Below are 25,467 nucleotides of genomic sequence, written 5' to 3'. Positions count from 1 at the left end.
TGACAGCTCAGAGCCTGGAGCCTGCTTCAGATTCTGTGTCTCCCTCTCTCTCTGCTCCTCCCCTGCTTGCACTCTATCTCTCTCTGTCTCTCAAAAATAAACGTTAAAAAGAAAAGAAAAACAGAATCTCGGGCCCCACCCCAGGCCTACCTTATCAAAACTGATTTTTAACAAGGTTCCCAGGTCATTCCTTCTTACTTCTTGAAGGACCTTTCCATAATCATGTAAGTATCATCATAAATACTGATATAAGCTGATTTTTATCATTCTACTAAGGTGACAGTTGAATGCCCTGGCCCTTGACTGCATCAAGGAGGTGGAAACAGGAAGGATCACATGGAAGTGGTCCTCTATTAGCTTTATGTAAACCATAGAATAAAGAATTTCTTTGATTTATTTCTGACACATTCGAAGCTGAAGATCTATGGGTGAAAACAAAGAATTAAAAAAAAATCAAAATAGTTTCCCATTCTAAAAAAGCTGAATGGAATTTAAGTAGAAGTGGTAACTAAGATTCTAACCAGTGAGCTGAGAGGTGACAGGAGGACTAAGCCCAGTACCTACAGAAATCATAGAATCATAGAGTTGGAAAGATATCAGACGTGATCTAGTGCAAGGGCCAGCCAGAGCGATAGTCCCTCCTACCTCACCCAATCCTATAGCTTCTTTTATTTCCCCGCTTCCCCTCATAAGGAACTGGCTCCTTTTCATCATTAGGATCCTTTTTCATCATTAGAACCCAGTTGTTACCGGAATTTTCCTTTCTTATTTTTAATATTTCCCTGGACTTCCACCCATGGGGCCCAAATTTGGCCTTGTTAGGTTGCAAGAATTTTTACTGGATCCCCTTGTTGCACAACACCCCCCAAAACACTTGACACAGGAGTTTCATCTATCCTAAGTCCTCTCTCGATACTTTGCTTCAGACAGGCCCAATATGCACAGCTTCTGAAGTTCTCTTCATTCCAGACATTTCCTTCAGGATGCAGAATAATTTCCCAGTGTGCCAAGGGGCAAAGCAATGCCTAACACATCACCTGAGTAATGAAGACTAATTTAGAACATTAATTTTCCCTGATCCATTTCTCCATTATTACAGCCTAATATCACATTAATGCTTCACAGCCGTTTCACACTCTTGGTGTCTATTAAAAGCTTGTGGTCAATTGTAATCCTCTGATTTTTTTTTCACAGGAAGTGCTGCCAAAGTGGACATCTTTCCACCTGCCTGTATGCCAGAGTGTGTGTTCATCGCAGACCTCCCTGTGCATCACTGCAGAGTCAGGGACTGGTCGCAAACCTCACTCTGTTCAACTATACCATGACCGTAATGATGTCGATATCACATGTGAGGTATCAAAGAACACACCTTGTCCTCCTAAACATGTGCTCCTCTTCTAAAGAACAACCTATTTATAAACTCGGGCTTTGGGGAGGATCTGAGGTGACCAGGCTATTTACCGTTCTAGAAGCTAATTTGTGATTCACAGCCTTCCCTTCTTCTTACCAAGGGTGCCTTCCCCGTCCCTGCTTCCAATAATTAAATACCCAGCTAATTAATTTCCTTTCCTCACACCCAGGGTGACTGACTCTTGACTTTTTTTTTTAAACTACTGAGCAGGTCAAGAAACCCAACCCCTCCCCAGCAACCAGAGCCCCGCCTCTGCCCCAGGAGGCTGAGAGTTGAAGGCCAAGGGGGGGGGGGGGGAACGGATGGAGGGGGGTCCCCTCCTACTCCAGGCCAGTCTGGCTGAGGAGCTCAAGCTCTGACGCCTCATTTGGTTGGACGGCCAAGGGTCACTCTAAAAATTGCTGCTGCTGGGACTTTGTCAGGTGGCTGCTGGTGGCTCCCCACCGCATTTTCCTTCTCCCTCCCTCCCTCCCTCTCTCTCTCTCTCCACAGATTGCTTCCCAAGAGGAGCCTGCTGCTGAAAACTCACCATCACACGTCTGGACGCCACTTTGCACAGGAGGGTAAGGAGCTGGGGCCACGCTCTCCAATTCCTGTCTTCTAGATTCGAGGGTGCGTATGGGTGTGTGGGTGCGAGAGGGTGGTGGCGACCACATGCTACCGGCTCCGGAGCAATTCACTGACTGCCCTCTACAGCGGGCGGTATTGTTCTGTGCCTGTGCCCGAAGGGAAATTGGGAGCCAGAAAACATTTTCTTGAAATGTAAGGAATGCCATAGATTAGGAGAATGCCTAGGGATAGAAATGCATAAGAGGGATGCCTTTAAATAGTAAAATTGCTAGTCGTTTCTATTAATAATTTTAAGTCTCTAAAGCCTAATGTATTTTTTTTCTTCCTCTCTATTTTATAAAGAAAGGAGGGACAAAGTAACATTCTTAGGTTTGGTTCACAAGGTTTAGAATTCCCTCTTCATTTTGATCAGGAACCATGTAAACATTTAGTACCTGATCCATTTAGATGAAATACAGTCCGTTTCAACTCAGTTGGTAGCACAAAAGTCAGATAAACTCTTTGAATTCCCAGAAATATTCCTACTGGCAAGATAGAAACTCCCCCTATGAAAAGAAAGTATTGTTGACTGAACCGTAAGACAAGTTTTTGTTCCCGATGTACACATATGGCTATGCTGATTATACGTTTGAGGTTAGAAACGAAACGGTAAAGTGGAAAACCCCCCCTCAAGTCCAACTTAACTTAAAATGGCAAGCAGCAGAGGCTGGAGTGTTTCTATTCCAGGAGTCAGTCCTGATGAGCTCGGACAGATGCAGCCACAGGAATGTGACAGGACAGGGAGAAGGCGCAGCTGATTCGCCCCTTTGGCAAGGACACATTCTGGGATCCCAGCTCATTCTGGCATGAGAGTGACAGTGACACTTTAGCACACATGGCTTTTCAGCTTGCCCCATGTGGAGTCTCTCCCAGGAGGCAAGGGTGGAGGGCAGCAGAAAAGAGAATGTTCTTAAATATAAAGTGACAATTCTTTTCTATAGTCAGCTCTAGAAGATTTTCATTTGAGAGCTGTATCAGGCCGGGACACAGTGTAATTCTTTCACAGTGACTTGCCCACTCCTTGAAGACAGTAGAATTTTGTGACTATTTCTTGTCTGACCATTCTCAGCCCAATGGTTCTGGGTCTATTTTGGGTTACGGGCCCTTTTCAGAAGATTTCATGAAATCTCTAAGCCCACTCTACAGAAAAACACAAACACACAGGCGTAACATGTTTCATAATATTCCAGAAATTTTCATGGAATTCACGGACTCACTTGAAACCTTAGCCAGAGCAAGGTTTCCAGATAAAATACAGGATACCCAAACTACATTTGAATTTCAGATAAACCACCCAGTTTTTTGTATAAGTATGTCCCAAATATTTCAGGGGATATACTTATTCTAAAATATGATTCAAGGTTTATCTGAAATTCAAATTTAACTGGACATCTCGTATTTTTATTTGCTAAATCTGTAAATCTCCTGTCCCAGTTGGTTTATCTGTGTCTGATAAAATTGATTGTAGGGTTCTGAAAAACCATATTGAGGGGAGAAAAGATATGGGACCAGACTTTGACAATTCTGGCAGCCAAAGCCAGATGTTTCACCTTAACTCTCTGTAAACTTTTAGAACTGAGAGGTACACATGTCCTCATTTGATGGATGATTGAAGTGAATTCCTACTCGGTTGAGGTTTTGCCATACTTCTATTAGATGGTTAGAGCAAAAAGATCACCAAAACTCAATTTCCAGTTCTGTGACAACCAAAGAGACATTAATCTGAATAATTACATTTCCAACCAGTCCCACAACCCGTATACATACAAAAGTCTAAGAAGAGATTTCAACAAAACCAAAACCAAACATTTTAGTACTAGTTCCTTCCATCCTGTGTGCGGTCTTAGTGAGTGGAATTACAATCAACTCTGCGTATGGTTTCTGTATCCTTTACACATAAAAGCCAGGCGCAATTCTCTAGCTAAGTTAAACCATATGGAATTAATGCTTGTTTTTAAACAAAAATTGATAATTTCATATTCATCCCAACACATAATAAAAGGAAGTGCTTTATTCTCTGATCAACACATTCCTGTAGGATCTCCTTGAACCTATTTCTGTTTTGGCTTACCCAACCGATTAGAGTTTTATATCTTTACTACCCTTAACAGGATTAAGAAATCCACAGGCTCTGTTCCTCCTCAAATTTATTTTACATTCAAAAAGGCATTTCCTTTATTTTAGTGTTTGGAGTTTTTATAACTCCATTTCGTGTTCTCTGTATCCAAATTTTTATCTTAGAACGTTGGTTCTGACTCACTTAGTCTGTGTCTTCCCATGCTGGAAAGAGCTAACTTTTCAACCTGCTACAGAGTTTAGCCTACCCTGGGTCTAAGAGAGGTGAGTATAGGGGTCAGGACTCAATCTGGGTTTGAATCTGTGCTCCACTGCACACTACATACTTGTGTGACCTTGATACGTTTTTAAACTCTCTCTGAACCTTAATTTCTTCATTGGTAAAATGAACATAATATACCCTATCTTTTAGGATTTCAGTGATGCTTAAATTAAAAAAAAAAAGTCACATCAAGTATTTAACTCAGGGCTCAGCACACAGTAAGGTCTCAATTAATAAATGCTAGCTATATAATTATTTTGAACAGACATGGAGGTAACAGTTTACATTTAATACATAGTGTAGATTCATGCTTGGTGGTTTATACTTAGGAATTAATTATGAATGTACTTAAATTTGGCAAATACGAAAGAGGATGAAAACTGTGATGGCTCACATGACTGTTGCCATGTGTTCATCAGATGTTGAATACATGACACCATCGTAGTAGAAATGACACAAGAGCCAAGATCTGCAGTGGACAATGGGAGGAAAGTGTGGAATTGCATCTCTAGTACCCTTCTACCTAGTTTCTAATGGGCAGCCCTTCCAGGCGACCCAAGAGGCTGCTCCGGGTAATATTGGACAGAGCAGAGATAGAAGGAGGGAGGCTATGGTGTCCATCACCAGAAAAAGAGAATTTTCTGGGGTTTCTGCACAGAATGAAGGCATAGTTTGGAAGTATAGCAAGCTTTCTATAACCCTCTGCACCCTGTGCAGTCTTTCACCCAAAAAGAGAAGGGAAAGGAAAGGATTTGCAGTGCCTTCCGTTATACTTAGCTGTTCATCCCATTACACAACCTCTTCTGCTGTAACTAACTGGACCAGTTCCTCTTTCCAGTGAGTCCTACTATGGTAGGGGCTGTGTGAAAACTGCAAGTCCTAACTGTCTCAGGGAGAATGTGTGGTTCTTCCTTTCTTTGATCCTGGAGTGGTGGTGGGGAGGCCCACAGCTTCCTAGAGCCCCCCTGGGTAGGGAGGGAGAATCAAGCCTGTTGTGCTTTAAGAACAACAGAGAAACAGTCTTGAAACTCTCCCAGCCTAGGACACCTCAGCAAGGCTGTGCTTCTCACCATCTAGACCATGAGCCCAGTCAAAGCCTTCCTAACCTCCCTCTATGGTAACCATGGTCATTGCCCTGCCAAGAAGCCTGGACAATGTCTCAGCAGCTTGACCACAGGACACTCACTCAGTTAAAAAAAGAGAAAAGAGCTTTAAAAAAAATAATAGTAATTAAAACCCTCATCCAACTGTGAGTTAATATATAATTGAATCAATGAAAGCGGAATGCTTTCAAAATTTATTGCTTAATTTCTAGGTTATACTCTAGATTACATATGAACATATGTATGCAACTCATTTGTAAAACATGTGTTCCTCACAACCACGTTGTGGGGCTGTCACTGTGACCATCATCAACCATCACTTACAGTATGACCCAGGACACACAGTGAACATTTGTATAATTGTAGAAGAAACACTAAAGAGTTCCTGTACAAATTGTTCCTGAATATATGTTTGCATATGACCTGAGTGACTGAGCATTTGCATTTGCAGTGACTGAGTAATATATTCTGTAAATATTCAGTTCTTTCTGATCATTCGTTGTACAATCAGCTTGGAAGCCCAGCGCCATGATGGAATGAGCAAATAGCAGTGGATTAAATTGTTCCACTTTACCTTCACACATCTGCTCCTTAGGCTGCCCTTTTACAACTCCCTTCCTTTCAAGCTGTCCTTGCTCTTCATTTAAATGTGACTGTGAAAGAATGATGGTCGGTCACGTGGCACAGTGAGTGTATATGTGTGTGTGTGTGCACACATACACCCACTGTAACATCCCTGTGCCTGTACTCCCCAGCAAGGCCCCAGGGTGAGGGATCTGTAGAGTTTGTTGGAGGCTTGTCTGTCTGCCTGATGAGAACGGAGCCTCTTGAGTTTTGATCTGCCATAATGAGAAAGCTAGTCTTCTCTGCAGTAGGGCCCTGAGTAGCTGCCCTTACCACTCTTACTGACCTGTAATCCTCCTCGAATTGAGAAAAGCAGTGGCCAGAGCCCCATGCAGGGCCAATAGGAATTAGAGGAGCAGGCCCAGTGGAAAAGCATCTGTTGGGATACAGGAGCCCGTGAACATCTCTGCAGCCTAGAGGCCATCATCAGAGCTTTGCCCAGCTTCAGAGCAGTGACTGACCCTCAGAGTCCTGTGAGGAGTCTTTAGGGTCCTTATTGGAGGAACATAGCCCACACTAAGAACACCTGGCCAGGTGGATACACAGCCTCACCTCCAAGGTGCACACCTAGAAAAACGATGTAGTGGCAGCTCTAGTACAGAATGAGTGAATATGTGAGCATGTCTGGGAAAATATGGCCACTAGGAAGTTGAAGGCAAGCTCTGGTTTCAGTAGTCTTTTATAGTCTCCTGACGACTTCTCTCCCTCTAACTTGCCTAGAGAGAGCTTAAGAAGCCAGTTACCTGGATTTTGAGGGCTCTAAAAGACCTCTCTTATTTTAAAAATGTACATATTAAAATGTTACCTAGAATATTAATTAAGTGATGCCTGGGTGGCTCAGCCAGTCAGGCGTGCGACTTCGGCTCAGGTCATGATCTCGCGGTTTGTGAGTTTGAGCCCTGTGTCAGACTCTGTGCTGATGGCTCAGAGCCTGGAACCTATTCGGATTCCGTGTCTCCCTCCCTCTCTGCCCGTCCCCTGCTTGCGCTCTCTCTCTCTCTCTCTTTCAAAAATAAATAAACATTTAAAAAATGTCAACAAAGAGCATGTTTTAAAAATAAATTAAATATAAAATAAAATAAAATAAAATAAAATAAAATAAAATTTTAATTAATAGGGGCACCTGGCTGCCTCAGTCAGTAGAGCACGCAACTCTTGATCTTGGGGTTGTGGCTTTGAGCCCATGTTGGGTATAGAGATTACTTAAAAATAAAATGTTTTTAAAATATTAATTATACTAAATTAATTGAACTGATTAATATTATTTAAAATATCATTTAAATAATAAAATTATATATACATAATAAACAGCTGACCCTTGAGCAACATGGGGGTTAGGGGAGCCAAACCCCTGCACACTCAAAAATCTGCGTATAGCTTTTGACTCCCCCAAAACTTAACTACTGATCACAAGGACCATAAGACATCATGTTTTGCTGCCATAAAAAATTTCCTGGAGAGACAGACTGTTTATGCAGAGGTGATTAGGGTCAGGCAGCGTGTTAGAATATTTGCAACTCTTGAGCTCACTGCAGTAGCAACAGGAGGGTGCTGCAAAATTATTGCAATTAATTTTATGCAGTTATGACTTAATTCTGCATCTTTATGTTTGTTTATGTTTCTCTCAACTACAAATGGTGCCACACATGGTCTGTGTTTGTATGTGTATGTTTTCATAAATTTTAAATTGTTTATGATAGGTTTGTGTGTATCTTATGATAGCAGATGATAAAATAGACTAGTATCTACATACATTTTATGCATTCATGACGTACCAGACTTTTTAATTTTTTCACTATTTCTAGATTATATGGTTTGTCTGCAAGTGTTTTCAATAATTGCAAATCTCCAAAAAAACCTCCAATGTATTTATTGAAAAAACCTGTGTGGAAGTTCAGTCCAAGAGTCAACTGTACATATACATGTACATATATGAAAGATAGATATGTCTATATATCTATATCTATATCTATATCTATATCTATATCTAAAGGAAATTAAAAGTGGCAGCAGGAGATAAGAGACGGAGGCCTGGAAGAACTTTTACTGATTTCACTAGGGCCTCAGGTCATCTTCTTCTCCCTTCCTGGAGATTTCTTAATCCTTCTTGATCACATACTAATTTATCGAGTTCAGACCCTTCCCAGAATCCAACAACCTTTATGTTTTGGCCTAATATGTCTGCCCACCTATCCCTCATGACAGCCATCTGAGTCTGCATGTACCATGCTGAGTCATGCCTCCCTGCTTCAGCATGAGGCATTTCCTCTACTACTAACTGATCTTCTCTGCACCCACCCCCCCACCCACTCCTCTTAAAAACCCTTTGTTTTGTACCAGGACCAGCAAAACCTATTATCTGCAAACCCTCCCATCCCAACACCACTTCACCAAAATAACCCTTGTATTTGAATCCTTAGGCCCAGTCTTACAGGTTCAATCTGTTTCATGTAATTTTGTGTTGCTACATAACCGATAACCAAATGTCCCAAGCCTTCTAAATTTCTAGGGTTACCTTTATCCTTCATATCAAAATAAAAATAATCTGCTCCTCATACTGCATAATTGCACAAATTCCATTTCTCTCCCTGCTTCTCTCCCTGGAAGCAGGTTGCTGTTTGCCATTTCCCATTCTGGGTCCCTGTGTATGCTTGTCCCCTGCTCCTCATGATTGCTTTTCCATAATGTGGCATCTTTCTCTGATTCGCTTCACTTCAAGGCCTAAACAAGTTACTTTCCTATTCCCAAAGACCCACAACACAATGTTGTTGATTTTTATGAAAATGATTGAAATTTTTTGAATGCTCACTTTTTGCTAGATACTCAGATGAGTGCTGTATAGGCATTAATTTCTCATTACGTTTTCATTTGCAACCTTGCAGGCAGGCACTATTATTATCTTCACTTTAAAGACAAGTCAGTGGAGACTCTAAGAGGTTAGGTAATCTATGGTGAGTCTTACTTTGGATTAGTAGCAGAGCTGTATTTATATCACATTTCATTATCATTTAGTTTGAAATATTATCTAATTTCTCTTGTGACTTCTTCTTTGACACATGGATTATTTAGAAGTATACTGTTTAATTTCCAAATAATGGTGGTTTTTCTAGATTATTGTTACTAATTTCTAAATTTAATTCCAGTATGATCAGAGAATGTACTCCGTATGGCTTCAGTGCCTTTAAATTTATTGAGACATGTTTTGGGGTCCAGCATAGGGTCTGATCTGTCTTGGTGAGAGTACCATGTGCACCTGAGGAGAATTTGTATTCTGCAGTTGTTGGGTGTAATGTCATAGAAATATCAGTTAAGTCAAGGTGATTAATAATGTTGTTCGGGTAATCTATACCTTTACTGATTTCTTTGCCTAGTAGTTCTGTGTCTGGGAGTTATTAATATTTTCAAGTATAATTGAGGAATTGCCCATTTCTCCTTTTAATTCTGTCACTTGTTTTGCTTCACGTAACTTTGAAAGTCTGTTATTGGGGCGCCTGGGTGGCTCAGTCGGTTAAGCCTCCGACTTCGGCTTAGGTCATGATGTCACGGTCCGTGAGTTCGAGCCCCGCGTTGGGCTCTGTGCTGACAGCTCAGAGCCTGGAGCCCGTTTCAGATTCTTTGTCTCCTTCTCTCTCTCTCTGACCCTCCCCTGTTCATGCTCTGTCTCTCTCTGTCTCAAAAATAAATAAACATTAAAAAAATTTTTTTAAATAAATAAATAAATAAAAAGAAAGTCTGTTATTTGCACATATATGTTTATATTTGTTATATTCTCATGATGATTTGACCTTCTTATTATGAAATTCCCTCTTTGCCAATGGTAATTGTTTTTTTATCGAAATCCATTTCACCTGATATTAACATATCCACTCCAGTCTTCTTATGCCTATTATTTCTATAGTAAATCTTTTTGTACCCATTTATTTTTTACCTATCTGTGTCTTTATATTTGTAGTGAGTCTCTTGTAGACAGCATATATTTGGGTCTTACTCTTGCTTTTCTTATCCATTCTGAGAATCTGTGCCTGTTAACTATAATGTTCTACCCACTGACATTTAATATAATTAGTAATATAATTGGATTTAGGTTTACCATTAAATTACTTAGCGGGGGTTTTGTCCCCTCTAATTTTTGTCTCTCTGCTCCAACTTCCCTGCCTTCTTTTGAATTCCATTTAATCTATTGCTCTTTCAGCTATACTTGGCATTCTTTTTTTTAATGTTTTTATTTATTTTTGAGAGAGAGAGAGAGTACAAACAGGGGAGGGGCAGAGAAAGGGGGGTACAGGGGTTCTGAAGTGGGCTTCATGTTGACAACAGGGAGCCCAATGCAGGGCTCAAACTCACAAACTGTGAGATCATGAGCGAAAGTCGGACACTTAACCAACTGAGCCACCCAGGCGCCCCGTACTCTGCATTCTTTAAGTGGTTATTCTAGGGCTTTGCTGTCCAATACCATGGTCATCAGTCACATGTGACTATTAAACGCTTTAAGTGTAGCTATCCAAAATGAGCTGCACTGTAAGTATAAAATACACCTTGCATTTTGAAGACTTGGGGTGAATGAAGAATGTAAAATATCACATTAATAATTTTATACCAATTACATAGTGAAATAATATTTTGCATGTATATGGTTGAATAAATTATATTATTAAAATTAATTTCACTTGTTTCTTTTTAACATTTTAATGTCACTACTGGAAATTCTTTAATTGCATGTGTGACTCATGTTACATTTCTATTGGACAGCACTACTCTAGAGATTACAATATGCAAAGTTAAATTCTCACAGGCTACAGAAGTTAATATTTACCATTTCACATGAAATGTAGTAACCTTACAACCATATAGATTCACCTACCATCACCCCACCCTTTATGCTGTAATTGTTGTATGTGCTACATCTAGAAATATTAGAAACCCCGCAAGACAATTTATCAATTTTGCTTTGAAGAATTGTATGAATTTTAAAGAAGTTTAGAGGGAAAAAAAGTCTTTTATATGCATCCAGATATTTATCATTTCTGATACTTTTCATTCCTTCCTGAAGATCTAAATTTCCACTGAGTTCCCCTTTGAGGATCTCTTTTTCCCAGAATTCCCAGCTCACTTTGCAGTGGATGTGATTGCCACAAACTGTCCTCTGGTTCTTCAATGCAGCGATACTTACTGTTGGAGGTGTAGCTGCCCCGTGAAGTGCCAGTTGCAATCTGCTCTTAGGCAAAAAGCCACCAACAAAACAAAACAACCCACAAAAAAACCACCCCAAAACTTTGCAAGGGTAAGGGAACTCATCCTATGCTATTTCTTTTTTCCAACTCTTGACTCCTCTACAAAATCACCCTGCCTTTATTTTTTTTAAGTTTATTTATTTATTTTGAGTCTCTGAGAGAGCACAAGCAGAGAAGAGGCAGAGAGAGAGAGGGAGACAGAGAATACCATGCAGGCTCTGTCCGCACTGTCAGCACAGAGCCCAATGCAGGGCTTGAACTCAGGAGCTATGAGATCATGACCTGAGCAGAAATCAAGAGCTGGAGGCTTAACGATCTGAGCCCCCCAGGCACCCCACATCCTGCTTTTTATACTCCCTACAGTCACTTGATAGTTTCCCCTGCTTCTCCCCGCCCCCCCCAATCCACAACTTCCCACCCTCACCCCTAGAGCTGCTTGTTAAATTGAAGCAGTCTTTCTGTAGAGGCTGAGGTGTTCACGACAATACCAGATGATACTCCTACAGGCAGAGAGGGAGCTAGTCAGCAATTTATCAGACTTTATTAAGGATACTTGAGATTCCTCAATTAAGTGTGATATAGGAGAGTAACAATGTAGAAAAGGAAGATTTAAAACTGGCAATCATATATTATTGCTCCCAGGGTCCACTGGTCACCCTTTCCTTTGGAATTCCCTGCTGGCCCTTTGTCTCCAGAGCCCCATAATATTGCTGCTTTGTTGAAGCTAGATTTTCTCTTTTCTTCAGAAACCTCATGATTATACCCTGTCACTGAGACAAGAATGATTCAGTACGGTATTCCAGTTGTTAAAATAGTGAGATCCTTCCGTACAGAGTTGATCCTTCTGTATATCTGGATATTTGCTGCCCTGACCTCCCCCTGATTCCCTCCCACCCCTCCAGCCTTCTCCAAGAAGCCCCTGGGCCCCACTGTTATCCAGCAACTGATGCCTTACACAGAGTGCTCCAGGGAAGCCTCTGGAACTCAGCTCCAGAATCCATGCTATTAAGTAGGCGCCTGTGAATCCATGCTATTTAGTAGGCGCCCTGTTTTATCAGTTGTTGAATATCTTAAGATATTTAAGATATCCTATATGCTACCAATGAATACAGTAGTCACCCGTTATCCACAGGGGATATCTTCCAAGACCCCCGGTGATGCCTAAAACTGCAAATAGTACTGAAGTTTATATATACATACATATATATATATATATATATATATATATATAAGCCTATATACATACACACACTCTATGTTTTTTCCTATATATACATACCTCGGATAAAGTTTATAAATTAGGCACAGTAAGAGATTAACAACAACAATAATAAAATAGAATAACTATAACAACATACTATAATCCAAGCTATGTGAATGTGCTCTCTCTTAAAATATCTTACTGTACCTTACTCACCGTTCTTGTGATGCTGTGAGATGATAAAATGCTTACGTGACAAGATGAAGTGAGGTGAATGACATAGGCGTTGTGATGTAGCATTTAGGCTACTATTGGTCTTCTGTCCAGAAGGACATCATCTGCCTCCGGACCACAGCTGACCATGGGTAATGGAAAGAGAGGAAAGCAAAACCACAGATAAAAAGGGGACTACTGTAATCATTTAATGATAGATGAACGGAATATTTACCTTTTCGGTCTAAAACATTGATACTACTCTTCAAGCTCAGGATTTCCTCCAAAATAATGAGTGATTATAAGCCCAACATTCATGGGAATAAAAAATTGACCAAAGGGGCTCTTCCAAGAAAATAGACCAGGCTTTTCCCAAAGACATTGGTGCTTCTACTCCAGATGGTAGAAACTGATGTTTTAAAAAAATTATTGTGTTTACCTAGTTACTTGTTGCCATTTTATACTTGTATGCCTTGTCTGTCTAACATAAATTACATATTGTATTACTCCATCACTCCCAGCACAGTGCTGCCCAGACAGCAGTAGGTGTCTGATAAGTACTTGCTGAACAAAATTTTTACATTTCCCCAGAAAAATCCATCAAGAGGACACTAACCACCTAAGTCAAAGGCATTTGAAGACTAAACTGATGCAGGTTTGGAAATCTATTTCACAAGGTCAGGATGCATCTGGCATTGCTTGCAGGAAAGAATGAAGCAGGACATATGTGCTGCCGTCTTGTAAACAAATATAAATATGAATATCACGATCTGAACTTAATGAGGAGGACAAAAGGCCCTGGCAAAGAGATAGATCTTCTCTGTTTACCACGTACTTGCTATTATTCTTCTACATCAAAGGAATAAGGACAAACAAAATAAAAAGGTTATGGATTTCTTAACATATATTCCAGTAATTAAATTGAAGGCCTTTCAAGAAGGATCAAAGCCAAGTTTTACCCTTCAGAATGAATTCAACAGTGAGACTTAAAAGACACACACACACACACACACACACACAGCCTTCAAAAAACTATGAAATGCCTGAATACCCAAATACCCATCAGTAGGAGAATAATTGCATAAGTTTTATACATCTTTAGTATGGGATGCTATGCAACTATTAGAATGATGTGAATGCACATGTGTACTGATACGGAAGGAAGTACATAACTTATGGTAGGTGAGAAAAAACAAACTGCTGAATAATACAGCATCAGTGTGTTTTGATGTAAGTTCTCACATAGTGGTATGCTGGAGCTGACTTGTACTGGCTTCTGAAAGCCAACTGTTACATTTTCAGGAATTTGACAAGCTGATTGTTAAGCAGTGGATAGCTTAAAAGCAGCTACAATGAGTGTATTTGCACTAAAGAAATCCATACCTTACAAAGAAGGACTTTTTCACCTTTAAGAGAGCTGGTTTATCAACACATCACTGCTCAAAAACATGCAAATATAAGTTTGTATAAGCTTATCCAATTATCTGGAGTAATATCTACCAAAGTGAGTTGTTGATTTATGAATACTGATTTTGCAATCTTAAAAATTAAAAAAAAAACAGTACTCTCACAAAAAAGTGAATACTACCATCCTGGTGTAAATAAAACCCACTGAAAAGTCCAAATATAACATCTTCTGGTGACGAAGCTCAATATTTTTAAAAAGTCTAAAACAGTTTAATTAATTATATTTTAAGGGCTCAGCATGTATTTGTTAAACTTAGTATATTTCAAGTCTGTTTAATACTAAAGCTTAAATCACCTTAAAGGTTCAGAGCCACTTCATATCGGTTTAAACTGGCTCAAATATTTATAACATTGATAATGGAAAATGGATACTATCCATATAAATATATCTTTAAGAGGATAATACTCTATGAGGCACATTCCTAGATTTAGATTTAGCATCAAAGACTGTATCAATCATACTCCCATCAATAATGTGTGTGGAGAGCACCACACCAGTATCTGATATACGAAGATTAAAAAATATTTTAACCATCTGATAAGCAAAATGAATCCACAAAAAAATAAAAAGGATTTCTGTATTTCAGTTGACAGTTCCCTGATTATAATTAGTTTAGCTTTAAAAAATGTATTGATCAACTATTTGTATTTTCTGTGAACAATCTAGTTACCTAGTCATAGTCTTTGATAATTTTTAATTGGATTACTTTTTTATTGTTAATTAATTGTTGGAGTTCTTTAAATATCATGTTAATTAACTTATTATCTGTCAAGAGTGTTACAATTTTTAAAAAGGTGGGGTGTGCCTGGGTGGCTCAGAGGTTAAGCATCCAATTTTTTGTTTTGGTTCAGGTCATGATCTCGCAGTTCTTAAGATCAAGCCCGCTTGGGATTCTCTCTCTCCCTCTCTATCTGCCTCTCCCTGACTTGCGTGCACACTCTCTCTCTCTAAAAATAAATAAATAAACATTGAAAAAAAGAATGTGGCAAACATTTTTTAAACATCAATTTCTTGCCTTTTAAATGGCTGGTGTTATTTTATAGTTTCTTTTTTTTGTATTCAGATATTTCAGTCTTTTCCCCTATGACTTCTGGATTTGGGATTATGCTTAAGAGGGCCTTTCCTACCCTAAAATTAAAAAAGAAAAAGAAAAAAAACACCTACTTTGCTCTACTTTTTGTACACATTGCGTGTGTGTGTATGTGTATGTTTGTGTGTGAGTGTGACTTAGGGATTTCATCCATCTGGAAGTTATTTTAGTGACTATGTAGAGTAGAAGTTAATTGAACTAATGTATCATTACAAATCCTTACTCACTGATTTTTAAATTCCACATTTATTCTAATATATATATATACATTTCACATGGATTCCTGAATTTTAGTATTTTATTGAGGAAAACTTCAGAGTAGTTATAATTCATTTTTTCATGAGAATAAACTAAGCCCTTCAAGTGATGTTTAACTACTATTCTATAAATACTATACAGCTAGAACAGAGAATATTTGATCATTTCTGCTATATAAAATTACTTGGCAGTATAGGTATTGAGAGGTCTCATTTGATAATATAAATCTTTCTAGAATTGTCTTCAGTGCTTGATGCTGAAGCAAACTGTCCATAAAATGTGAATCTGGTTTAATGTGAGTCTTTAAGCCCATTTTTGAGGTTTAATCTACATTATGCTATTAAAAAACTATTATGAAAAAGAAGGTTTTCAGTGTAACATTTCAAAGCCCAATGCACAGTTAAAATAAAACCATGCCTTTCTTTCTTTTCTTTTCTTTTTCTTTCTTTCTTTCTTTCTTTCTTTCTTTCTTTCTTTCTTTTTCTTTTTTTTTTTTTTTGTAGCAAAATCTTGCCTGTGACAGTGTGTTTGCCAACATGGCCCCCAAAAAGAAGACTGTCAAAAAGAACAAAGGAGATATCAATGAGATGACCATAATCGTAGAAGATAGCCCCCTAAACAAATTAAATGCTTTGAATGGGCTCCTAGAGGGAGGCAATGGCCTTAACTGCATTTCTTCTGAACTAACAGATGCTTCTTATGGCCCCAATCTCTTGGAAGGCTTAAGTAGAATGAGGCAGGAGAACTTCCTTTGCGACTTAGTCATTGGCACCAAAACCAAATCTTTTGATGTTCACAAGTCAGTGATGGCTTCATGCAGTGAATACTTTTACAACGTCCTAAAAAAAGACCCATCTACCCAAAGGGTGGATCTCAATGATATCTCACCACTAGGCCTGGCTACTGTCATCGCGTATGCCTACACCGGAAAGCTGACTCTCTCCTTGTACACGATAGGAAGCATTATTTCTGCTGCTGTTTATCTTCAGATCCACACCCTTGTAAAGATGTGCAGTGATTTTCTGATACGGGAGATGAGTGTTGAGAATTGCATGTACATTGCTAACATTGCGGAAACATACTCTTTGAAAAATGCAAAAGCAGCAACCCAAAAATTTATCCGGGATAACTTCCTTGAATTTGCAGAATCAGATCAGTTTTTGAAACTTACCTTTGAGCAAATTAATGAACTTCTCATAGATGATGACTTACAGTTGCCTTCTGAAATAGTAGCATTCCAGATTGCAATGAAGTGGTTAGAATTTGACCAAAAGAGAGTGAGGTATGCTGCAGATCTTTTGAGCAATATTCGCTTTGGTACCATCTCTGCACAAGACCTGGTCAACTATGTTCAGTCTGTACCAAGAATGATGCAAGATGCTGACTGCCACAAACTTCTCGTAGATGCTATGAACTACCACTTACTTCCATATCATCAAAACACATTGCAGTCTAGGCGCACGAGAATCCGTGGGGGCTGTCGAGTCCTTGTCACTGTTGGGGGACGTCCAGGCCTCACTGAGAAGTCCCTTAGTAGAGACATCTTGTACAGAGACCCTGAAAATGGATGGAGCAAGCTTACAGAAATGCCAGCCAAGAGTTTTAATCAGTGTGTGGCTGTGATGGACGGATTTCTTTACGTGGCCGGTGGCGAAGACCAGAATGATGCAAGAAATCAAGCCAAGCACGCAGTCAGCAATTTCTGCAGGTATTTGATCCTTTATTAGAAACTCAAATGGTTTAATGTAAGACAGTTTCCCTGACAGAAGTAAATTAGTCATTTCTGTTAGTTCATTGGCTCAGTAAATCAATAACAATAATCCCACATTACATGTACACAACAGTTCACATTACATAAAGTACATGCATATATAAATAGTGCACTCCAGATTTCTGAATAAGCCTAGGAAATGAGCTGGGAAGATGTGGTTATTCTGATTATACACGTGAGAAATCTGATACCCAGAGAAGTTATACCACTAGTAAGTAGTAATTCACATTTTCTCATTTATAGTATGGCGCCCTTCCCAATACACTGTTTTTCTGAAAACAAACTAGGTACAAATGTAGTTTTTAACACTAGATGGTAAGAAAGATCACAATAATACAAAATTTATTTTAAGTGACTGTCACTGATGACTGTCAGATTTATAATTGGCAGATACAATGAGATCGTTAAACACGTGACAGGTAATTAATTTTAAACATTTATTTGAGGACTGAATACCTTAGAAAATATCTACATTTTTGATGCATGTAGAAACAGTAAAAGTATAATATAGCCTTCAGAAAATGGAACTCAAATGTCATGTTATTTTTGTATATTTATAATAACAACTTTCATATATTTGAAATGTCAGAAAGTCATGCTTCTATCATGGTACAAGTACAAAGTCAAACAACTAATGAGCAAGATCTGAAAATTTATACAGCATATCATGAAAAAAATTCTTTATTATTTCATTATAAGTCTGTGTGTCATTTAAATGAATCCAAACAATTAACTGATTTTTGTCCTTTATAAGAGTGGTTAAGCTTTGATTTGGAGGTTAAATGTGACAAAAATGAAGGAACATCAAACTAATGGAAAGAATCTGTGTTTACAATACTTTGGAACTATGTAAACAGTTGAAACAGGTTTTCTATGACTGCTTATTTTCCTCCTGCTGATACCTCTTATTAGGATTCTAGCCACTGCTTTTGCAGTGTTGATTTCAATGCCTTGTGGCATAACAACTGTAATATCAAACACTGAAAAAAACATACCTCTAACCTAAAAAATCTTCCCTGCGCAGAGGTGCTAGAAAATAGAAAGGTATCAAAAATTATGCATCTGTTGATGTTTTTGGATATGAGTTCCATTGATCTCATTCTAAACAGATGATAGAAGACTTGGTTGAGTGACTTAGCTTTACTGTTGCAATGGCCAGGACAGGTGTGTAAATGAGAAGGTATTGGTGAGAGATGGAGAAATCCAACTAGCCAACTCCTATCTTAAGCAGTGAGAATGAGCGAGGGATGGCTGGTGTCTGTAGATATGTGGAATTGACGTCAATGTGGCAGTGTTCCCTCTCTGCTTGCCACAAATACCCAGTTTGCACGGCCTCCCCTACATGCATAAATCTTCCCCATGATGGATATTTGAGTATGGAGGAAGAGGGACTAGAAGGTTGGGTTCTGTGGGGACTTCTCCAAGTGACAGCGGGTTTTATAAACGGGAGGAGGAGGAGTCACCAATGCCTACATTGCCTTTTCCAAGTGTCACGCTCTTTTACTGGCTGACACAGAAACACCAGCCTCCAGGTGAGGGGCTGCGCTCTGTTGGTAGGGAAGCCTCCTTGCAGGAAGTGTCAACATTTCCATTTGTGGACTCACGTGGGTTCTCCAGCTGCCGCCAACAAGGCTGTCACACTTCCTCTGCCATTTTCAGATATGATCCCCGCTTCAACACCTGGATACACCTGGCCAGCATGAACCAGAAGCGCACGCACTTCAGCCTGAGCGTGTTCAACGGGCTCCTTTACGCCGTGGGCGGCCGCAATACCGAAGGCAGTCTGGCCTCGCTGGAATGCTACGTGCCCTCCACCAATCAGTGGCAGCCGAAGACACCCCTGGAGGTGGCGCGCTGCTGCCACGCCAGCGCGGTCACCGACGGCCGGTTGCTGGTGACCGGCGGGTACATCGGCAGCGCGTACTCGCGCTCGGTGTGCGCGTACGACCCCGCCGGCGACTCGTGGCAGGAGCTGCCGGGCCTGAGCACGCCGCGGGGCTGGCACTGCGCGGTCACTCTGGGCGACAGGGTGTACGTGATGGGGGGTAGCCAGCTGGGGGCGCGCGGGGAGCGCGTGGACGTGCTGACCGTGGAGTGCTACAGCCCCGCGACTGGCCAATGGAGCTACGCGGCGCCGCTGCTGGTGGGCGTGAGCACGGCGGGCGCCTCGGCGTTGCACGGCCGCGCGTATCTCGTGGGGGGTTGGAACGAGGGCGAGAAGAAATACAAGAAGTGCATCCAGTGCTTCAGCCCGGAGCTCAACGAGTGGATGGAGGACGACGAGTTGCCCGAGGCCACCGTGGGCGTGTCCTGCTGCACCCTCTCGATGCCCAACAGCGTGACCCGGGAATCCCGAGCCAGCTCAGTGTCCTCCGTGCCAGTCAGTATCTGAACCCAGGTAGATGCGGGGACGCAGGAAGAACAAATAGGCGTTCGTGGGTAACCTTTGAGTTAGCGGAAAGGAAAATATATAAACTTTACTACAGTGGTTGTATCTTAAACTATATCGAGGCCTATGTCTTGGTGGTTTTAAATTCCGGGTATGGCTTAATCTACCTCTGGGTCTGTTTTTTTTTTGTTTGTTTTTTTGGTTTTTTTTTCTGTAAGCCACAAAGAAAAGAAACCACTCCTTTCACCGGCCATTGGGTGGCAGGCAGAATTCATTGCAGGCAGTCTTCCACCAGGGCGTTTTCCCTTCATGCATAGCGGTTACACCCACATCTGAGAATTTTCTTTTACCCTTCAGTAGACGGGAAGCTTATTCGAGTAAGCAGTTTCATGTACAAAAGTTTATCTTCCTCTTTCTCTTTTTCTTTAGGAAGTTAAAAGCATTCATAGCTTTTATTTTAAAATGGAAATCCGTCTATATCCATAAAGACTTAATTCTATATTTAAATGCAGTTTCTTTTTCAATACGTGACTGAGTAAAGAATATTGAAACGCATCCCGTGACAAAGTCATAAAGCTTAAAACAACGTCTGACTGGAAAGTAACAGGGATTCCTCCCTGTAACTGTCACATTGATACCTTTGGTTTATCCCTTGTTCTCTTTTTCCTCTGTGCCTCAGTCTCCAGTGTAGTTGCTATCAAAAAACACTGCTCTCAAAGAAGAGAACCACTAGTCATTTAGTTTATGGTGTAAATTTAGATCATTTTGTTGTTTTTCCTACAAGTGTTTGCACTTCAGCCTTCCTCCCCTATTAAAGGAATTGCAAGTATGATGGAAGCCTTACTCTGACCCTAAAAACTACACCGAGATGCAAACTTGACCCAATGTAAGCCCCAAGAAAGAACACCAAATAAAACTATGGCTGTAAGGATCATTAACTTAAAGCTTATGTAGCCCAAAGGTTATACAACTGGTAACAGTAATGTGATTTCCCCCATTTTTTTTTTTTTTTTAATGGATGAGAATGAAGGGAACGTTTGGAATTCTTGGGTTTGGCAGTAACATCCTGGTGGTAAATGTCATTGTTTTCCATTTCACAGCAATCCTCTTGATTTCTTAATTAAAAATCTAACACATTTATCTCACATGGAAATATCAAAATAATATACGCCCATTCTGTTATGTATGTTTTCACTTCATCTGCTCCAAATTAACTTTGCAAATTAAGGTGTATCCACTTGATATCATTTTCTTACATGTTTGCCAAGTTTTGGAGCAAGGGAATGATTGTAGTAAATGATACATATTTTCCTTTCTTATAATTTATCACCTTATTCTTTGATAGTTTCTTTGTTTTGGAGAAGTGGCCTATCAGTTATGGGTTATGTGCAATTAGGTTTTGAAAAATAAAACTATTTAAATGGTTAAACACGGGATACGTGGAAATGTAACTGGGTTCTCATTAATCCCATTTCTCCTACCTTGTGTAGATAGGTTATTGCTAGAGTTACAATATTTATATTTAAAATATTTTATTTGAACTGTGAAAAGTGGTTCATGTAGTACACTTTGTGGAACAATTTTATATCATTGCTCCTTATGAAAAGTTCAATTTCTGTGTATTTAATGGTAACACTTGGGTAAAGCCTACGACACTATAAGTTGAGAACAAGGCATTGTTAATGTAAAAACACAGGGCTGTTTCCTCACCCCACACAGAACATTCAGAGCTTCTCCACGTACAGAGCAAATCTAAAGGTATCTGCTCCCTTGACTCTCTGTTCAGGCTGGGAAGTAAAGCTGTATAAGAAACTAGTTTATGGAGCAAGTTAAATCACTGAGCCCCTTAAGTTGCCATTGTACAAACCACAGATAACCCTTGTCCTTGAAGCATCATTGGGAAAATAAACTTTTCATTTTTAGTAAATTATTTTGGCCATAACCCACAAAGCCTGTGTGAGGATGACTATAACATCTTTTAGTTTGATATAAATGTATGTTCTTGTACAGTTGAGATGCCTATAGTATATCACAAATTTTGAGAGAAAAAAAGTGATTTCTTATGGATTATAGGTCATAAGTGGGCAAATAGACATAATTCCTGATGTGCACTAGTAGTGTCTCCCGTTGAGATCCTAGAAGTTCGGTGAAGTGGAGGGCCTATGGCTTGGAATGAAATGAGAATCAATCAGTTGTAACATTTTATCTTGGAAGAATGAGGAGAGATTGACACTAGAGGATTTTTCAGCAATCAGAGCTTGATGAGAGCTTGGTGCAGACACAAAAGTGGCTTTTTAGAGATGAGATTGGAGACATGTTGGAGCTGGGTAAATCACTTGAAATTACCGTGTAATGTATTTTCTACGTTGTTTATTTTAAGACTGAGAAAACACACGTGTCTGGGCGTACCAGGTTCCTGGGGACGATGCTGCTCTCCCTTCTGTTTCAACAGTTAGGTCCATAAATAAAGACCAATATGAATTTAGGATCCTGGAATTTCTGACATGACAAATTGGTGGGGAGCATGGAACATTAAGTGTTGGTGAAAGTGCTGTGTCCTGAAACATCCCTCACTGACAACTGAAAGACACGAAAGTATGTGGAATCAAACTAATCCGCGTCACTTTTTGCGCACGAGCGAAACGTACTCTTTAACCCTGCCATTGAAGCAGTTGCCCCTAGAACCGCGACGGTTTCTCCATGTTTCCCAACTGGAAAAGCACTTCATTTTCCATGTGTTTAAAGCATTCAATTATACTTTTGGTCTCAGGATCCAACCCTATACCTCCTTTTATTTTTCTGAAAGAAAAGGACGTGTTATTTTTGTAATGCCAACATCCTGTGACTAAATAAAAGCATCAGTTCCGCCTATCAGAGCAATAGCAAGTCACCCAGTAGCTGAAATAAGAAGCTTTCTTTTTCTGAATGGGCCAGAGACCTGATGTGCGAGTCTCAAGGAAACAAGACTGTCATGTGGTCTGTCCGTTGTTAGCGTGCCACTGTCGTCCCTGATGCTCCAGTTGCTTTCGGTGTCATTGAATGAGTTTTGTGTTTACTTTCTCTGTTGTAAGACTGGTTATGAATAGAAGGTCAGTGATGGTACAGATTAATATAATTCTAAACAGTAATTAGACGGTAGCGGGGTGTTACGAGTGAAGAGGTGTAATTGAGGCAAGAAGGAAGTGAAAATGTACTGAATGGTTCTATGGTTAAAGCAACACAGCAATTATAGTAAGTGTATTTTACAAATATGCATGTAACCAGAGGCTTCCCTGGAAATATGTAAGTGTTAGAAGGTCAATTTTTTGCTGGTTATCTCGGCCAAATGCCTTCAGAATTTATCCAAGACACTAGATAAAAGAAACTAAAATCACTTCATTTAATTTTTTCCCTGAGTTACAAAGCAATAAGTTTATGTAATCTTCTCTGAATGATTCTTCTGAATTCTTTTCTGAACAAATGTTCTCTGAATGAGCTATATCCCCATCCCAGCCACGGATGAATATGTCTTCTAGCACAAGGCAGCATTATAAGGAATTATTTTTCAGTATGTCTCTTCATATCAGTAAAAACTGTAGCAAAATTTCCTCAATGCTCCTCCCATGGTAATTATGAGAACTAAAGAATCTAAAATATTAAAGATTTACCCTCCAGCACATTCAGAAGGTAAAAACCATTTAAATTTCCTTTCCAGAGAATTTGAGATGAAATGCTTGTCTTGGATACTCCTTTTAAAACAACTTTGTATCTAGTTAGCAAATTCTGGCAAAAAAAAAAAATTCTTTGCTTAAAACATTCTGGTACCATATAAGGAACAACAAACTAAAATGTATGTGGTGTCTGTAACCTCATCACTACCAATAAAGCTGCATTCAGTAAGAGCTCAGCCAGTGATCCACGTGGACAGTTTTGTAGTGTCCTTTGTGTGATAACTGGGGTGTGTGGTTTCTTCCTCTAGTTAGTTTTCACGGTGACTCACTTTAGCAAAACACAACAAGAAAACGAAATGAGATGATTGAAGAGCTGTTTCAGCTACTTGAGGACTGGTAAAGGAAAAATGTATTTTTATACATCGAGAGTGATTTGCTTTGTAGCTCAGACAAAAGCCTACGTTTGGTCTGTCTCAGCCCTGACCACTTAGAAGTCATAGATGAAGTGTGGTGGTTTCTAGTCTCGTTCCCACCCTGACCACAGCCAACCTGGCATGGACTCTGGTTCATCATCATTTGCATCGAAACTACATGTTAGGAAATGAAACTGTATTGTTGTGCCAACAAACCCTCACAACCTTACTCTTCCACCTCACCTTCCGAATGAGCAAATGAAATATAACCAACATAAGATGCCCAGTCTTTGATCTGGTTTAGTAAAGAATAACACTCAGTTGAGGCCATTAGTCATTTCTAGAAAATTCTAAATGGCAGCGATTACTTTTTCTTAAACTTCTCCAAGCTTTGCCACCATGAAAAGAGACTAGAACGGCCCCCAAACAGAAACAGCCTGGTGCCACATTCCCAGTTCTGAGCACACTGGCAGGTGCCCCAGAGTTTCCTTGACTTTTCTTTGAACTCCCACATTTATAACTCCAAGCTTCCCCACCGGTCTGCACTCCCTCCCATGTCCACATACTAGTCCATTTATCCAATTCTTAGCACACGTGAAATTATTTAAAGACACTAATTACATCTAAGGCACTCCAGTATGTATCAAAGGAATAACCATATTGCACGCACTGCGTTTGCAAATTTGATAGACTAGAGACCGAAAGATATTCAAAACTACCTCTAGGCTTTCCCCTCACCAGGGTTTCAGGGGAAGTGGATTAGGAAGTCCATTTCAGGAAAGGGACTTGAAGGAATCCAACCCACACCCTCTAGAAATACTCTTCTTGGCCCTTCTTTTCCTTTCTAGCTACATTCACAAGATGGTCTATGAATGTAGGTGTAGGATGCATTATTCTTTATGCCAATGTCAATCTTCCACCCAGTTTCAGACCAGACATGCTCCTTAAAGAGTGGTGAGGGGGAGGCCCTTTTCCCCAACCTTTTGACAAATACAGTAGTCTCTGGTTAGCCTAAAGATCCTATATCTTCTTTTCTTTTTTTTTTTTTTTCAACGTTTATTTATTTTTGGGACAGAGAGAGACAGATCATGAACGGGGGAGGGGCAGAGAGAGAGGGAGACACAGAATCGGAAACAGGCTCCAGGCTCTGAGCCATCAGCCCAGAGCCTGACGCAGGGCTCGAACTCACAGACCGCGAGATTGTGACCTGGCTGAAGTCGGACGCTTAACCGACTGCGCCACCCAGGCGCCCCCTATATCTTCTTTTCTTATCCCTTTCAGAAAAGCACCTTTTAAAGTCAGTCTGACTCATCCTGGAGAAATTACTATTTAGATTTTGCCTTGATATTCAGTCACAGCTATGGAAGTGACTGCAACTTTCAAAAAAGAAGACCTCTTAAAATTACGATTCATCTAGTGCAGATAAGGGTGCTATATCAAAATGGAAGAAATGAGACCTTGATTATAGTGACAAACATTTCTCTTTACCTTACCTCCATCCCCACTGTTGCAACATGTACCCACAGGAGGGAAGTGTCCAGTGATATGAATGGAGGACTTACATCTTTTTATCTAGCTGTTTTTGCTTTGTGCTCACATTTAGGTTATCACTATAGACTCTACATTCAGAAATTCCTTTTCCATCTTGGAGACATCACTACCAACAATTGGGGGGGGGGGGAACTGAGCAGGATCTGT

The 25,467-nt window shown here is 40.0% G+C and overlaps 1 protein-coding gene across 1 annotated transcript; it reads left to right on the top strand.

Moving 5' to 3' along the window:
- Window positions 1-1,282: 1,282 nt before the first annotated feature.
- On the top strand, window positions 1,283-23,389 carry KLHL31 (kelch like family member 31). The gene is made up of 4 exons (XM_047857749.1): window positions 1,283-1,353; window positions 1,904-1,974; window positions 16,050-17,254; window positions 18,977-23,389. Exons 3-4 carry the CDS (start codon window positions 16,083-16,085, stop codon window positions 19,707-19,709), a joined length of 1,905 nt encoding a protein of 634 aa, XP_047713705.1. The 5' UTR covers window positions 1,283-1,353; window positions 1,904-1,974; window positions 16,050-16,082; the 3' UTR covers window positions 19,710-23,389.
- The last annotated feature ends 2,078 nt before the right edge of the window (window positions 23,390-25,467 follow it).

This window comes from Prionailurus viverrinus, chromosome B2, assembly GCF_022837055.1.
Source record: "Prionailurus viverrinus isolate Anna chromosome B2, UM_Priviv_1.0, whole genome shotgun sequence".
Taxonomy (NCBI): Eukaryota; Metazoa; Chordata; class Mammalia; order Carnivora; family Felidae; genus Prionailurus; species Prionailurus viverrinus.
This window is presented reverse-complemented; position numbering and strand designations above follow the sequence as displayed.

Excerpts from the sequence above, each read along its gene's own strand:
- KLHL31 (XM_047857749.1), top strand. The coding sequence starts at position 16,083 with ATGGCCCCCAAAAAGAAGACTGTCAAAAAGAACAAAGGAGATATCAAT. Across the intron at positions 17,255-18,976 it reads GCAGTCAGCAATTTCTGCAG|ATATGATCCCCGCTTCAACA; the intron begins GTATTTGATCCT and ends TGCCATTTTCAG.